The sequence below is a fragment of the Anolis carolinensis genome, chromosome 2 (genome assembly GCF_035594765.1).
Source record: "Anolis carolinensis isolate JA03-04 chromosome 2, rAnoCar3.1.pri, whole genome shotgun sequence".
Classification (NCBI taxonomy): domain Eukaryota; kingdom Metazoa; phylum Chordata; class Lepidosauria; order Squamata; family Dactyloidae; genus Anolis; species Anolis carolinensis.
Genome location: NC_085842.1, coordinates 248,839,294 through 248,855,341, shown reverse-complemented (window position 1 = coordinate 248,855,341; position 16,048 = coordinate 248,839,294). Strand labels below are relative to the sequence as shown.

The following is a 16,048-nucleotide window of genomic DNA, read 5'->3' as shown; positions in this document are numbered from 1 at the left end:
TTCATACACTCATAAAGAGTGGTTTTAAAGTATTAAGTTATCCTCACTCTTAATGAAAATTTATTTTTTGATATATTCAGATACCATACTAGGGGAAAAAAAACCTACTGTCACCTCTCACCCTGTCAAAGAGGAAAAAGAAGTCATATTTTCAAGTGTATTATTTGTGGTGCAAAAAATTGAGTTGGGAACAAAATACCTTTGTAAAATTTTCACGCAGAATCCCAAAAGGTGAAAAATTGGTTTCTCACACTCTTGCTTGTTTTTGAAATTTGCCACCTTGTGAGAACAGCAGTAGCACTTGCAACACACACAAACTTATGAGCTCAAGAAAACAAAATAGGAGACGTGTATTCCAATTTCATACTGATTGGGCAAACTCTTGTGTTTATCTGAACATATATGAGAGCCTTGTCACATGCCACCCAATAGCGGGAAAGCATTCCTATTCTAAGCAATAGAGCTTGGTACATGGTACAGCACTTGTCAACTGTGTAGTACTAACTCAAGATAGTCCAGCTGAGACTCTGCTAATCAATACCTTCTGGTTATAACTGCAACATTTTAGTTCACTATAATAAAATACACTGCAATCTTTTTAAAACTACTCCTTCCATCTGTGAAATGGTGCCTTACCTTTATGGAGTCCCTGTCTTCATGCAGAACATGAGCAGCAACATGAGGAGGGGGAGGAGTGGAGAAAGAGAGGAGGGAAGGGAGAGAGAGAGAGAGAGAGAGAGAGAGAGAGAGGTTATTTTAGAAATTTGAGTACAGCTTCATAGGCTATCTGATGAGACTGGAACTACATTTGTGCCTAATGGCATCAACTATTTTTTTTTCCTTTCCAGAAAATTCCCCAAACCATCAGCCAACTGTTTACAGACTTGACCAATCAAGGGACCACTACTTTCCATAGAACTTGAGTAAAGAATGGACAGTTGGGGTAGGGGAGTGGGGAAATAAGAGAGGGAAAGAGGGAAAGCAAAGGTAAGGAAGGAAGACGTGCTTCAAGCTTGTTTACCTATTAGATTAGAGAGATAAAACAGAAGCACATTGGCAAAGGGGAAAAAATTCACATGAGTATGGGAAAGAAATGATCTAAAGGAAAATACGTGGTATGGCACAATATATCCAGAGACAGAGATTCATAGATTGTAGAGAGCAGAAAGAGAACTGCTGGGAAGTTTACAAAAGCCTTTCGGTGAATTGAGTGTGGCCCATGAATTTGAAATCACTGATGGTATCTTTTCAAAACCCACAAAATCTGCAGCCTCCTACTGCACTCTTCTCACGAAGGGACAGGTCATGTAATTGAAAAGCAAGAGAAACTTGCTCTGAATTCAGCGAAGAACCTCCTACCTCTTTGGTGATCGTTATCATGATGTTTCTTTTCATCTTTGATTGGAAGATGGGACTGTCCCCCGAGGGCACTTGACAAGGCTAAAAGGCCAGCGCTGCTGCCAATGGGAGGGATGGCTGGTGGCTGCAGTCCTGAAGGGTGTGGAGTGAGAGGCACTGGGAGACCATGTCCATGTGATAAATGCTGGGCCTGGAGTTGCTGCTGCTGTGAAAAATTAAGACACAGATATTGAATATGTTCCAAGAAAGAGAGCTTCAAAGCGTGGTGAGCTGTGCACTGCATTGTGTCTGTGTATTTTCAAGGGCTGTCAACCAATCAATGGCCCCACTTTGCTACAAATTAATCCCCCAGATTTTTATTTTTTTAAAAAAAAGAAAAGATGACAGCGTCTCAGTGAAAACAAGGAATATACAATGAATGCATGGGTTTGAAGAGAACAATCATTTGCTGTTTGTAAAAACATCTTAATAGGCATTGCCTGAATCCAGATCTTTGCTTTGAATCAAAACTGGGGTGGAGGGTGAAGGCGCTCCACAATTATCAAGCTTTATTAAACCATTTTCTATAGCAGTATCCAAAAGACACTACTTCACACTCAAATCTAAAGGATAATGTTTTAGGTACAACTCTGACATTGTACTTGCAGAAACAGTTACACATAGATATCCACGTCTAATCAAAACATGCGAGTTATGCATAAAAACAGTAATAAAGTTTTGTTGCTGCTTTTTTTTAAAGGAATGCTGAAAATTGAGAAAATTAGTGTTAAACAGTTCTCCCAGAGCTGCCACACAGCATGCAGTGAGAGTTAATTTGAAAGAGGAAAACCTGAATTAACAATCCAGAAAAGGAAACTGGTTGTAGCCACCGTTTTAAGTCCTTTAAGTGTCCTCAGCGGTACTTGAGCAAATTACTAAAGAAAATCTAATGTAGCAAAGCTTGGGTCCTCCTGTAGGCTTGCTCAATAATGCTGAAATAATTGGGCACTCTGTGCACGTTTAGTGATGCTCGAATGAAAAGCTAGAGGCCTGCCCTTGTACTCTTCTCTAGCTGCTGACTCTGTGTTGTGACAGGTTTATTTGAGTGGGACTGTGATGCATGCACCAGTAACTGCGCTGACAAGAGTTTAAAGTCATTTTTACCAGTACGCTGGCAACACATAGAGAAAAGCCCTTGAGAGGTTAGAATTGGAGTGCTTGACCTCAGCCAAGACTGCATCAAGCTCTCTGCTATACTAACCATTGTGGGGTAGATGGTTTGTTGATGCTATTGAATGAGAAGGTGTGTGTGTGTGTTGGGGGTGGCATGGTGGTAGAAGAAGGAAATGTGTCATGCTCAATCTATCCCAACAGGAACTTGTTTTACTTCACATTTTTGCCAACAATCCACTTTCCTCCTCTCTTCCCCTTCTCCCTGTACATATAATTCAGAGAATGCTTACGAAACCTGCTTACACTTTCACGAATGATGCTATTTGGGCAAACTGATTCTCATTTTACCATCACCTCTCTCATTCCACGTTTAGAAACGTTTTCAAGTGGGCAGAGGCAAACCACTGCATTGCTAAAAGTAAAAAAATGTCCCCTTCACATACTTCCCTAGACTTTCCCCCTTCAGTTATGTAAACTGCAGTTCTGTGATACTGATGAAATCCTGCTTTATAATCAAATGCATTATCCAAAAGGGGTGTATTCATAGGATATGCAGAGGCAGACAGACACTGGCAGATGGGACCCTTTTGCTGTTAATTTCACCTTGGATTGTAACCTGACTAGGTATACAATACACATAATTCTGAAGTTTTGGAAATCAAATACGTGTTTTGGGTCTATTCAAACTATAACTAATATTGTAGCCATAAAGGGCACACGGAACCCAGGACTTCAAAAGGTTATTAAAATATTCGAATGTAACATTAGCTTCTAAATCAAAAGCCAGTTTTACCAAGACAAAAATTCAGATATAGGAATATTGCTAGTGTTTGTATACATTTGTATGTGTATATATCATTCTATCAATGTTCTAAAAAAACAATAATTTAGTCTCACCATATTGACAGCTTCATGAGGCAAGTGCTATCTATGGAATAAAGTGTTCATATCACTTTCAAATACAGGATCACCATGCACACTTCAAATTCCTTCAACACAGCCAAACTATTTACAAGCTAACCTTCCAAGGGAGGTTCAGAGAATTACCAAAGGCTTTTCCAAACCAGTACTAGCTCTATAATTTCAGTGCCTATTGACTAGGCCAAGTGTCAACAATACAACTCCCCCCATAATTTAACCATTGCGCCTCCATGACTCCTAATGGAGAGGCAAGGCTGGTGGAGATATCAGCAATTCCATCTTGATGATCTTATCACTCCCTTTCCCATCACTGTACTTGAAAGCATGCCGGAACAAAATTCCACACTTGCTAATCTATAAACATGTTCCCAGATAAAATCTGAGAGTTACACTCTCAGAACTACACCTTGGATCTCATCCTGGGAAAAAAGCAGGGTATAAATTGAATACATAACTGAAACAATACATACACTTGCCATAATTCCCAGGTATCTTAGATGGATCACATATACCATCCCTGCAGCTCACTAAAGCAGAACACGATCTGTCCTAGCTTTCCCTCTTCTTGTGTATAGTACGCAATACATGGGATAGAAAACAGGTTGCAGCGAAGGTACAAAGGCCTTAGCTCTAGAAAACTCTTGTAAGGGACCAGAGGCCTTGTGCTGTTATTGTTTTCAAGGATTAGATGAAAGGAGGATGACTTTCTCCCCAGCAGTTACTGACTTCTTAAAATATGTAAAGCTGTCTTGAACTAAGCTGCCACCCTACCTTCCAGATGTGCTTTTTAAAAACAAATTAACGCCATCAAAACAGAAGGGGTCTGTGCACTATAACAATGTGGATATAATTCTGTGTACACTTCTGCTTCTCTACAGTCCTATGCCAATATCATGTTACATTATGGGTATATAAGTCGTATCAGTAGACAGGAACTCTTGGACAGCACATCAATATATCATATTAATAAAGCATTTAATTATCTTTTAAGAGGCAGGTGAAATTACGACAACCATTTATGAATTAATTTTCTGGAATTCAATACTTTGATCAAGATTTTCTAGACTAAGGGCCATTTCTCACTTTACATATTGTACTCTGATATGGACACCCAAGCCTTAGTTCAAGCAGACAGACATGGAACTTGGCATGTCTCCTTTTAAAAACCTTGGAGAAGGGAAACCAATCCTCCCAAACAGTTTTTAAAAAAGGACTGTTTTAATGTTTTTCTCATTTGTATCCTTCACATTGTATGAGACTTGTGTAATTCATAACATTCATGAAGATCTCTTTTTAATTTTTTAATTATCGTTGACACAAGTAGAGTAATACAAATCTCAATAATGAAATTCCACTTACATTTTCACTCAATGTAATGTATCTTATTTGCTTAACCTTACCAATCCCTATTTCACACTTATCAACCACTTGTGTCCAGCAGTTTTTCTCCTCCTCCTTCCCCCTTTCCATATCTTAACCAATGTTTGTTTCAGTTTATATTGTTTTTCAAACATTTTCTTATAAACGAAACCCATCAAGCCTTTCTCCTTCTCTAATTTCTATTTTAATATCTGATCAAATTTTGTTTCTGGACTTTCCTTTCTCCTCCACTCTATAATCGTGTATTTCAAACCATTCCATAACAGCCAATTGCTTTGTCTACACATGTCTTTTATCATATCCCAATTTCAAATTATCCCATCTGTGTTTAAGAGGTCGCAAATCAACCTCATTCCACTTTGCATTAAATTCTTTAATCATTTTGCTGAATATCTATTCATTTTTATTATCTAATATCCCTACTGGGAGTATATCTATTTTATTTATTGGGAATTTATTTTGCCAGCTTTTCCAACTTTCCATGGAGGAGATCATTTTAAAACCTTATTGTTTATTCTACTCTTCAGACACAAGCAGTGTTTCCAACCATTTATCATTTTCTTGATTTTGGCCCATCTTTTTGAATTGTCAAAATCTAATTCTATCAATCTCGTTAATTGACAGGCCTCAAAATTACTCTGTAAACTAGGGTTCCTCATCCTCCATTTCCTTCCAAGGTATACTATAGTGAATTGGCAATTCTGCTCCCCCCTCCCCCAATTATCCAAATTTTAATTGAATTGTCCCACTTTTTATTATTTTTTTTGTTAGGGATACTATATAGTTGTACTTGAAAGAAAAATAAAAAATTTAGGTAAAATCATCATTTTCACAATCTTAAATTTATTTAATATACGCCAATTCAGATTTTTCCAATTGTGAATTTATCAACTTTTCCCCATAATTGATTATAATTTAATTATATTAGGTTAATTATATTTTGGGAGATGTATATCCCCAAATATTTTAACTTCTTCTCACCCAGCTTTATTCTCAGGATCATCCATGAATATCTCACTAAGTACCGTGTATACTCGAGTATAAGCTGAGGCACCTAATTTTACCACAAAAAACTGGGAAAACTTATTGACTCAAGTATAAGATGAGGGTGAGAAATGCAGCAGCTACTGGTAAATTAAAAAATAAATAAAATAGTAATAAAAGATGAGGCATCAGTAAGTTAAATGCTTTTGAATATTTACATAAAACTGTAATTTAAGATAATAAGACTTTAATAAGATATGACTGTCCAACTCAGACTACCTATATACTCAAGTATAAGCCAACCCTCACTCGAGTATAAGCTGAGGGGCGGGGCTTTTTTAGCCCTAAAAAGGGGCTGAAAAACTCAGCTTATACTGGAGTATATACAATATGTGTTTGATGTAATTTGTTTCCATTCTTAATACAAAACGCAAAGAGAAAGGGAGCGATGGGGGCCATCAGGGTGAGCTTTCATATATTTTATGGAAATTAGAAGGAAGAGATACGAAAAAGTTTTAGTGTTAACAACAATTCCACTGTATTTTGCTAATAGTGAGTTCAGAGATATTGATGGCAAGCTTAAATCCCTTCCCCACATATCTAAAAAGGATCAAATTAAAAGCACAATGTGCTTATAAACCATAGACAAATTAGCTTCTAATGTTCTCTCGTTAGAGTCAGCACATTTAGAAGCCTATTTTCCTGGAAAGGATTCAGGTTTCTATTGGATATCTTCCAAACAGCACCATGCCAGAGTAATCTAGTGCTTTTCCCCTTATAGACCCTGAAAGCTCATTGCTATTATCCAAACAACCCTAACATCCTCCTCCAACCCAAAGACATTTCTAATGTTAACTGACAAATTAATCTCCCAAAGACCTCACTTTATATCTCAGCCCACATATAGGCTGTATGAACATCCTTTCCACACTGCCTCGAAAATACAGGCAACATCCAATTAAGACTACCTCATTAGTATTATTATGTAAGTTGCACTGCATAAAAAATTCAAAACAAACCCAGGAAGCAAGTTAAGAAAATAAAATAGAGGTAGGTGGATTCATGCAGACATTGAAAATTATATTGGAATAGTATTAGAAAATAAAATTAGACTCTCATATCAAATCAAAAAGAAATAAGTAGCAGAGGCCCATTTCAAAAATTCAAATTTGCTTTCTTCCACCCTCATCTCATCTGTAACAGAGGAAAGGAACATAAATGTGACTTTGGAACACACCATTCCTGGATCTTAAAAAGCTTAGACCTTAAGGTTACGGTAATCTTAACTAGCAGCAAATAGTCCTGCGGCATCTCAGAGACTAATTTCAGATGAAGCTTACGCAAAATGAAACTTGTTCGTCTTTAGGCATGTAAATAATTCTTGTTCTGGATGAGACAGGCTGTCTGAACAGGATGAGACAGTCTGTCGAGAAATCACTGAAACTCTCCCCCCTCCACCCTTCCATTTCTAGGTTTCAGTGAGAGAATGAGAAAATACCTGGTTGTCGCTGTTAAGGTTTCTGCAATTTGTGCAAAAGATCTTGACTTAAAACTGGTATCTTTTCCCTTTATAATGCTAAATTCACACAAACACACAGTAAGCACAGAAGGATGGTCTGACTGATCAAACTGATGGAACTGAACTACATTCTACACAATATGGTCAGGTCACAACCATCTATTTGGTGCACTTTGAGCCAAAATACAAAAACTCTCATCGATACCAGCAGGAAACAGGTTTACTGGCTCTCAGGAGAAATAAAAACATGTAGTTTCTCGTGACAAGCTATATTTCACATCTGTATCAATCTTTAGAGTGCCAGAAAATTCTTGAGTTTATGCAGATTGAAATCATTTTAACTTTCATGGCCCAATCCGATGGAATTCTGGGATTTGTAGGTTTATGAAATTTTAACCTTTTTTGCCAACTACACCTTATTCCAGAGTATTGAGCCATGGCAGTTAAAGTGGTATCAAACTGCAATCATTGTATTGTGTGGATGCACCAGTTCATAGGCTTGTCAGGCATCCCAGATTTGAAAAGACAGTCCCTTATACAGTGTTCTCTCACCTATCGTGGGGGTTATGTTCCAGGACCACCCGCAATAAGTGAAAATCTGTGAAGTAGGGACACTATATTTATTCTATGTGTGGAGGAGAGCAAGCTTACTACACTTACTACAATGCAGTCTGTACTTTATTTTAGCAGTTACAGTATATAGTACACTGGCAGAGAAGAAGAATGGAATATAAATAACCTTTTTTTATTTCCAACCCTTCCCTACCCTCCCCCCTCTCCCTTTATTTCTCCCTTCCAAAACCCTTTGCACGCAGCAAAAATCCACAAAACAGTGAAAATACCACAATAATTGTGTACATTAATATTAATTGAAAACCCGCAAAACAGCAAGGGAGCAAAAAGTGAACCGCATAGTAGTGAAGGAAAACTGTATTCTGAAAATATCCCATGTTCCGAGAGATCATCGTCAGGGATGTCTCATCGCTCCATGCCCTCCTCACATCCTGGAGAGATGTCAATCACCGTTGCTAAGGAAGAGGAAAAGCGAAGGGATGGACTCGGAGTTCTGCTCCTTCTTTTCCTCCCCTCTGTCCCTTCCTTGCCTCCTGAAAACAAGGAAGGGCAGAGGGACACCAATCACCTAAGAGGAGAAGGATACAAGGGGCAAACTCAGCGTCTGGCCCCTACTCACTTCCTTCTCCTCCTCTTGGTGTCCTTCTGCCCCCTCCTTGCCTACTGAAGGTGAGGAGGGGCTGAGAGACATCCATTCCTGAGGAGGAGAAGCTTGGGAGGAGAGGCCTTGGAAGTCTCGCCCCCAGGAACTCTCTCCCCCTTCCCCCACCAGTACTGGCTAGCTTTATCTCCTTCTGTAGCACATGAAGATGGAAAGAAAAGTTTCCCTTTCCCACAGATTTTTATATGAAGAGTGAAGACAACAAGGGCAGGGCTGTACCAAAATGCTCATGATTACTTCCTGCCTCCAACAGGAAAATAACCTCAAAACCAGAACACATGAATAATTTCTATTTAGTGAATGAACTAGTGAAAAGTGAAACTGTATTTGTGGGAATGCTTTAATTAGTTTATTTTCTAGTACAAACTTTTCAGAGCCTATTTTGACCATCTGGTGCTGTCATCTGACATTAATTGGTATCCCATTTCTTCTCCTTGGTTGATATTGGCACAGTGTGTGAACTGTTGGGGATCAGAGGTAGCCCAGACTGCTTACTTTCTCTTCCAGACCCTTTAGCTACAATTTTTAGAGGGCTATCGGGAAAGCATATAATTTTGTTAAAACTAAGTGGAGTTCATGGGCAACACTCACAGAGTTTTATTAATGGTCCCCTTAAGAAATCAAATATTGCACAGCACTGCTTGGTCTAAAATGGACTCTGTTTTCCACCAGACTATAATAAACTTCAAGATTCTTTATTATGTGAGTTGGCACGTTAAATATGTAGAATTAACAAAACACATCTGCCCCTGGTTGCTGCTATAAATCTCCTGTTTAGGCCCTCTGATTCAAATTCTGGAATCTCATTCTCTATTAATAAGTTACTAGATCAAATCCAGAAAATAAAACATTCCCAGTCAAAGGGAGTTGGTAGCAGTTCTTTATAAAGGAGAAATGTGAGATATCTGGAAGTACACAAAGCTAGACAAGAAATCAAAAGTTCAGAACAGGAAGGAAATTCAGAAGAAACCTTTTCCTCAATTCAGACATTAAATCTGATGGTGAGCATACCATATAGTGCTCCCCATAACCATACAGAGTCATCTGTCCCTGTCATATTTTGTATTCTTCAGTGCATAACACACTCTGATGGACAGAGCCAAAACCCAGTATGCAATGTAGGACTGGCGGAGGATGCATCTACACTGAATAATTAATGCAGTTTGGCACCACTTTCACTGCCATGGTTTCCTGGGATTTATAGTTTGGTGTTGTGCCAGAACTCTTTGACAGAGAAGGCTAAAGATCCTGTAACACTACAAATCTCATGGTTCCATAGCATTGAGCCAGGGCAGTTAAAAGTGGTGTCACATTACTTCCATAGTGTAGATACGCCTTGGGAAATGGGGATATGTCTTCATTTAAATGCCAACAGCTGCCCAAGTGTGAGATCATTAAGAACATATGCAACATGAAACCTGTGATTTTCTCCCTGAAACCCCTAACGCCTTCACAGTATCGTTTGGGGTTGACTCAGGAAGGAAATCAGTTTCTCTGATATATGGTCCCTCTGCATAAAGTTCTCTTTCACATTTTGTCTTAGTTTATGGTGAAAGGTCTACCATTTTCTCCTCAAACAGCTTTCCTCCCTTTTGTAATTACCTTGAGTGATGCAAAATAAACATGTGTTCACTTTTACTTTAATGCTCATGCTTCTTAATACATTTAGTTAAGGTTTTGCAAAATAGACTTCATTATCCATCTTGTAACAAGTTCTAAAGACTGTTTTCAACAGGAATGAAGTAGAATAAAAGTATAATCTGAGGACACAGATAGACACAGAGAGACACAGCCATTTTATATAAACAGTGGCATGTAGGCAACAAATGTGAGGTAGAAAAGACTCAGAAAATAAAATATAATATTTGTCTTGTGATGAAATGACATCAGAGTTGGGTTTTCTCATGAAAGACAAAGGATCAGACCCCAACTGTATTCACACTGCATCATTATAGCTCTTTGTCAGACCTCTGTCAGCTGGGCACCAAGAACCATACACGGAGGCCAGTCTCTATCTAATATCTTTATTAAGGAAATATATAAAAGCAATAAAAACAAGTGAAGAATATAGTTCAGAAGCAGACCTTTCAAATGAGGTCAAATATAGTCCAAAAATGTATAGTCCAATAAATGATATTAGAGTTCAAAGTTCTTTATCCAATACCGAAACACACACTATTGCCAAGCAATAGTGTGGGGAAATGTCAGAGTCTTAGAAGCCCAATGAAGCTTGACAACAAGGCTGGAACAAGGCTGGATGAAACTTGGTTCTTAAACAAGGTCCGTGACTAGGTACAAGGTAACCCGTGGATCCTGGAACAAGGTCCGTGGTTGAAAGCAAATCGATGCATAAACTTGAATACTTGATCCGGGAGGCAAGGAACTGGGGTTACGAAGTCCACACACGATCTCACTCCTGAAGCTGATCTGTTGACTCCGCAAAGAATCTCCCGTGCCAAACACCTATATTGGGTCTCGTTTTCCCGCCAACAATCTCTTTCCCTAGAGAACGAGAAGCGAAACCCAACTCTGTCCAGATGCATGACTCCTTAGAATTTCCCAAGGGAAGCAGACCTAATCAGCCTGTTGTTTGGCAGCGATCCGTAAACTCCTCCAATTTGCTTCTCTGACTCCTCTGTCTCTAGAGTAAGATTCCCTCCTGGGAAACGGAGGGGAGGAATGCCCAAGGCCTGTTTTACTGAATTCTTGAGGGCAAACATCAACATCCGGCAGGTGAAAGGACTCCGGCTCTTGTTGAACCGGCGAAAACCCCATGTTTTCATCTTCATCTGCCACGATAGCACTAGGAACAGGACTACAAGGCCCATGAGGCATCACACTCTTTGATATGACTTTAACTGTGTGGATTTCTCATCTGGAATCCCAGGATTGATAGATGTTCATATGCACTGCCTGAACTAAGGCTTCCTAACAAATGATTCCAAATACCTCGCCAAATCCCAGGCTGCTATAGCATGGTGCCATAGCAGTTAAACTGCTATCCACAAGTTATAATTGCATAATGTGGATAAACACTTGCACTCCCTTACCTGTGAGAAGTCTTCTTCTACAGATGATATGGCTACAACCATAGACAGAGAAATATCATAAAACCACCTTATGACTAAATATTCTATTTGTTCATGTATAAATCTGGAAAATTAATTTCAAAAATCAGTCCAAAAATCTGGATCAACTTCTCCACAAATCAATGTGATTTCGATACCTTAAAGTATTATCAAAAAGTAACCACCTCCTTCTTTGAGTACAGTGGCAAAAAGCAAGAGTGTAGCCTGTCCTGGGGGAACCTACAAAAAACATCAATCCTCTCTATCTTTCCCACCAAGGTCCCACTTCTGGCATTTTTAAACACTTGATCATGCCTGGTATATATGGTAGACTGAAACAGAGGGGGGAAAACCCATAGCTATCTCACAAGAAACAATGGAAGTATATATCACGCCTTATAAGTCACTGTACTGGAGCCCCTGGTGGCGCAATGGGTTAAGCCAGGGGTCCCCAAACTTTTGAAGCAGAGGGCCGGTCCACAATCCTTCAGACTGTTGAGGGGCTGAATTATCATTGGAAAAAGACAAAACAAATTCCTATGCATACTGCACATGTCTTATTTGTAGTGCAACAACAACAACGAAAAAAATAATACAATATTTAAAAATGAAAACAATTTTAACCAACATAAACCTATCAGGATTTCAGTGGAAAGTGTGGGCCTGCTACTGGCCAATGAGATAGTCAAGTTAATTAGGATTGTTGTTGTTGTGTGCCTTCAAATCATTTCAGACTTTGGCCGAGCCTAAGTCTAAAATTAATTATTTATTTACTGCATTTATTTACTACATTTATATCCCACCCTTCTCACCCCGAAGGGGACTCAGAGCAGCTGTATGTACATACAATATATTATATTATTAGCATAACATAATATTAGCATTATATATTACTATATTGAACTATACCACTATACTATTATATAATACTAGCTGTGCCCGGCCACGCGTTGCTGTGGCTTAGTCTGGTGGTGTTGGTCAGTCTACATTAGGTTGTATTGATGCTGTGACCTCCACCCTTCTTTATACTCACATTAGTAGTAGTATTTGAAGTCTGTTACCTTCTTCAATTTTTGTGTTGATTGATAATTGCTTGAGATCCCTGTTGTCTTTGGTTTGTTGTTAATTGTAATGTCTGATTCTGCTGAGTGCGGTTTATATTTTTATTGTGGTACAATAGTCTTTTTTTTTGTTTTGCCTGTGTAGGTGTTTATTATTATTGTTGTTGTTGTAGTGATTATGAAGGTTGGATAAGTTAGATGCTACTGTATTGTTTTTTGGAGGCCCAATTTAGCACTGACTGGCCTCTCAGCCTCAGTGCCTGGCTGTTTCTTGCCTGTGATGGTGTTGATTCTTATTGTTGTTGTTGTTGTCATTGTTATTATTGTAATTGTTTTTTTGGAGGCCAAGTGTGAATGTAGGGATTGGGGAGGTGGATGAGTTGTGTTGTCAAATTTTGTATTTGTTATAGTCACAATGCGTTGTTGTGAGTTTTGTGGGTCTGGATTGTGGTTTTGTGGTGTGGTTGTGTTGTTACAACTGAGAGGCACGGCTTTTGTGTTGTGTTGCGAAGTTTTGTATTTCTGGGTCGTTTAGTTGTGTGCCAAGTTTTGTATTTCTGGGGCGTTTAGTTGTGTTGTTATAGTCACGATGCATTGTTGTGAGTTTTGTGGGTCCGGATTGTGGTTTTGTGGTGTGGTTGTGTTGTTACAATCGGGAGGGAATGCTTTTGTGTTGTGTTGCCAAGTTTCGTATTTCTGGGGCGTTTAGTTGTGTTGTTATAGTCATGATGCGTTGTTGTGAGTTTTGTGGGTCCGGTGTGGTTTTGTGGTGTGGTTGTGTTGTTACAACCGGGAGGCAAGGCTTTTGCATTGTTTTGCCAAGTTTTGTATTTCTGGGGCGTTTCGTTGTGTTGTTATAGTCATGATGGGTTGTTGTGAGTTTTGTGGGTCCGGATTGTGGTTTTGTGTTGTGGTTGTGTTCTTACAATTGAGAGGCAAGGCTTTTGCGTTGTGTGGTCAAATTTTGTATTTCTGGGGCGTTTTGTTGTGTTATAGTCACGATGCGTTGTTGTGAGTTTTGTGGGTCCGGATTGTGGTTTTGTGGTGTAGTTGTGTTGTTACAACTGGGAGAAAAGGCTTTTGTGTTGTGTTGTCAAGTTTTGTATTTCTGGGGCGTTTAGTTGTGTTGTTATAGTCACAATGCATTGTTGTGAGTTTTGTGGGTCCTGATTGTGGTTTTGTGATGTGGTTGTGTTGTTACAACCGGGAGGCAAGGTTTTTGCGTTGTGTTGTCAAGTTTTATATTTCTGGGGCGTCTAGTTGTGTGCCAAGTTTCGTATTTCTGGGACATTTAGTTGTGTTGTTATAGTCACGATGCATTGTTGTGAGTTTTGTGGGTCCGGATTGTAGTTTTGTGGTGTGGTTGTGTTGTTACAACCGGGAGGCAAGGCTTTTGCATTGTGTTGTTAAGTTTTATATTTCTGGGGCGTTTAGTTGTGTGCCAAGTTTCGTATTTCTGGGGCGTTTAGTTGTGTTGTTATAGTCACGATGCATTGTTGTGAGTTTTGTGGGTCCGGATTGTAGTTTTGTGGTGTGGTTGTGTTGTTACAACCGGGAGGCAAGGTTTTTGCATTGTGTTGTTAAGTTTTATATTTCTGGGGCGTTTAGTTGTGTGCCAAGTTTCGTATTTCTGGGGCGTTTAGTTGTGTTGTTATAGTCACGATGCGTTGTTGTGAGTTTTATGGGTCCGGATTGTGGTTTTGTGGTGTGGTTGTGTTGTTACAACCTGGAGGGAAGGCTTTTGCGTTGTGTTGCCAAGTTTCATATTTCTGGGACATTTAGTTGTGTTGTTATAGTCACAATGCGTTGTTGTGAGTTTTGTGGGTCCTGTGTCGTTTTGTGGTGTGGTTGTGTTGTTACAACCGGGAGGCAAGGCTTTTGCATTGTGTTGCCAAGTTTTGTATTTCTGGGGCGTTTAGTTGTGTTGTTATCGCATGATGCGTTGTTGTGAGTGTTGTGGGTCTGGATTGTGGTTTTGTGGTGTGATTGTGTTGTTGTAACCTGGAGGCAAGCCTTTTGCATTGTGTTGCCAAATTTCGTATTTCTGGGATGTTTAGTTTTGTTGTTATAGTCACTGCGCAAACAACTTTATCATTTTATATATATAGATGTAATATATAACATATAATTAATATTATTATATGGTATTACTATTAGTATTATATTGTATAACATAATATTATTATCAATATTATATGTATATACAATATATTATATTATTAAGATTGATATAAAATATTATATTATAAAACTGAGGGCGGGGGCCAGGTAAATGACCTTGGAGGGCCGCATCCAGCCCCCGGGCCTTAGTTTGGGGACCCCTGGGTTAAGCCCTTGTGCCAGCAGGACTTCAGACCAACAGGTCAGCAGTTTGGATCTGGGAAGAGCAGGTGAGCTCCCTTTGTCAGCTCAAGCTCTCCATGCAGAGACTTAAAAGAAGCATCTCACAAGGATGGTAAAACTTCAAAACATCCAAGCGTCCCCCGGGGCAACGTTTTTGCTAATTCTCACACCTGAAGTGACTTGCAGTTTCTCAAGTCGCATCTGACACAGAAATAAAAGTCACTGTACTACTACAGGAAATAACAACAACAACAACAACAACAACAAGAATTTGAACTTTCTGTCCAGATGTAATACCGAAGTGCAAGCATAGGTTGAGCAAATTATAGTTCTGATTGTTCCACATACCAATAAATTCTCTGATTAAATAAGGCACAGATTATCTTCTACAATGTGGACGCAAATAAAACATGAAACAGATACCCCACTAAGCCAGCCTCCTCTTCTGCCTTCCTGCCATAACAATCTGTGTACAGTGTACAGCAGGTGGCCAATTTGTTTTACAGCCTTTAAGCCCCAAGCACAGCTTAATATAGGCAGAGCCTTTGATCAAACAATAAGAAGCCCGAAAAAAAAGTGATTACTGAACAGAGGTCACAGTCTATTACTAATTTATACAACACCCTCCTTGGCTCTCAGAGGTTTGCAGCTCTGTACACACACACACACTTGCTGGGAATGACTTTACTAAGCAAGATGAAATTGTTGCTATCTATAATGTACAGAGAAAATGTAACTCCCCCCTTCTCCCTGTGCATTCAATTTTTAAAAATGTTTCAGAATCAACAAAGACAGCCAAATTCGCTCCTCTAGTACAGATTCGGAAGCAAGTGCTCTCAGCTGGCATAAATCAAGGTACACCAACCGAAATCAGTGGAGCTGCGCCAAATTACGCCAGCCAAAAGCCTAGCCCTTATTTCTTAACCTTTTGTTTCAGATCAAAGACCCAAAGAGTAAACTCATTTGAAAGGCAAAAAGCAGCCCCTTCACACATAGAGGCAGAAATTCCCTCTCTGCATTAAGCACC

General features: G+C 39.2%; 1 protein-coding gene across 4 annotated transcripts in view; it reads right to left on the bottom strand.

Moving 5' to 3' along the window:
* LOC100565159 (TLE family member 4, transcriptional corepressor) overlaps positions 1 to 16,048 on the bottom strand; it is a 176,707-nt gene that overhangs the window by 66,808 nt on the left and 93,851 nt on the right. For 2 of the 4 annotated variants that reach the window (XM_008103270.3, XM_008103271.3), the window contains 2 exons: positions 1,360 to 1,564; positions 637 to 653 (listed from right to left, as the gene is read on the bottom strand). In XM_008103270.3, coding sequence (XP_008101477.1) covers positions 637 to 653; positions 1,360 to 1,564 — 222 coding nt within the window. The remainder of the gene's footprint in view (positions 1 to 636; positions 654 to 1,359; positions 1,565 to 16,048) is intronic. The other 2 variants (XM_003216472.4, XM_008103272.3) reach the window with 1 other exon arrangement.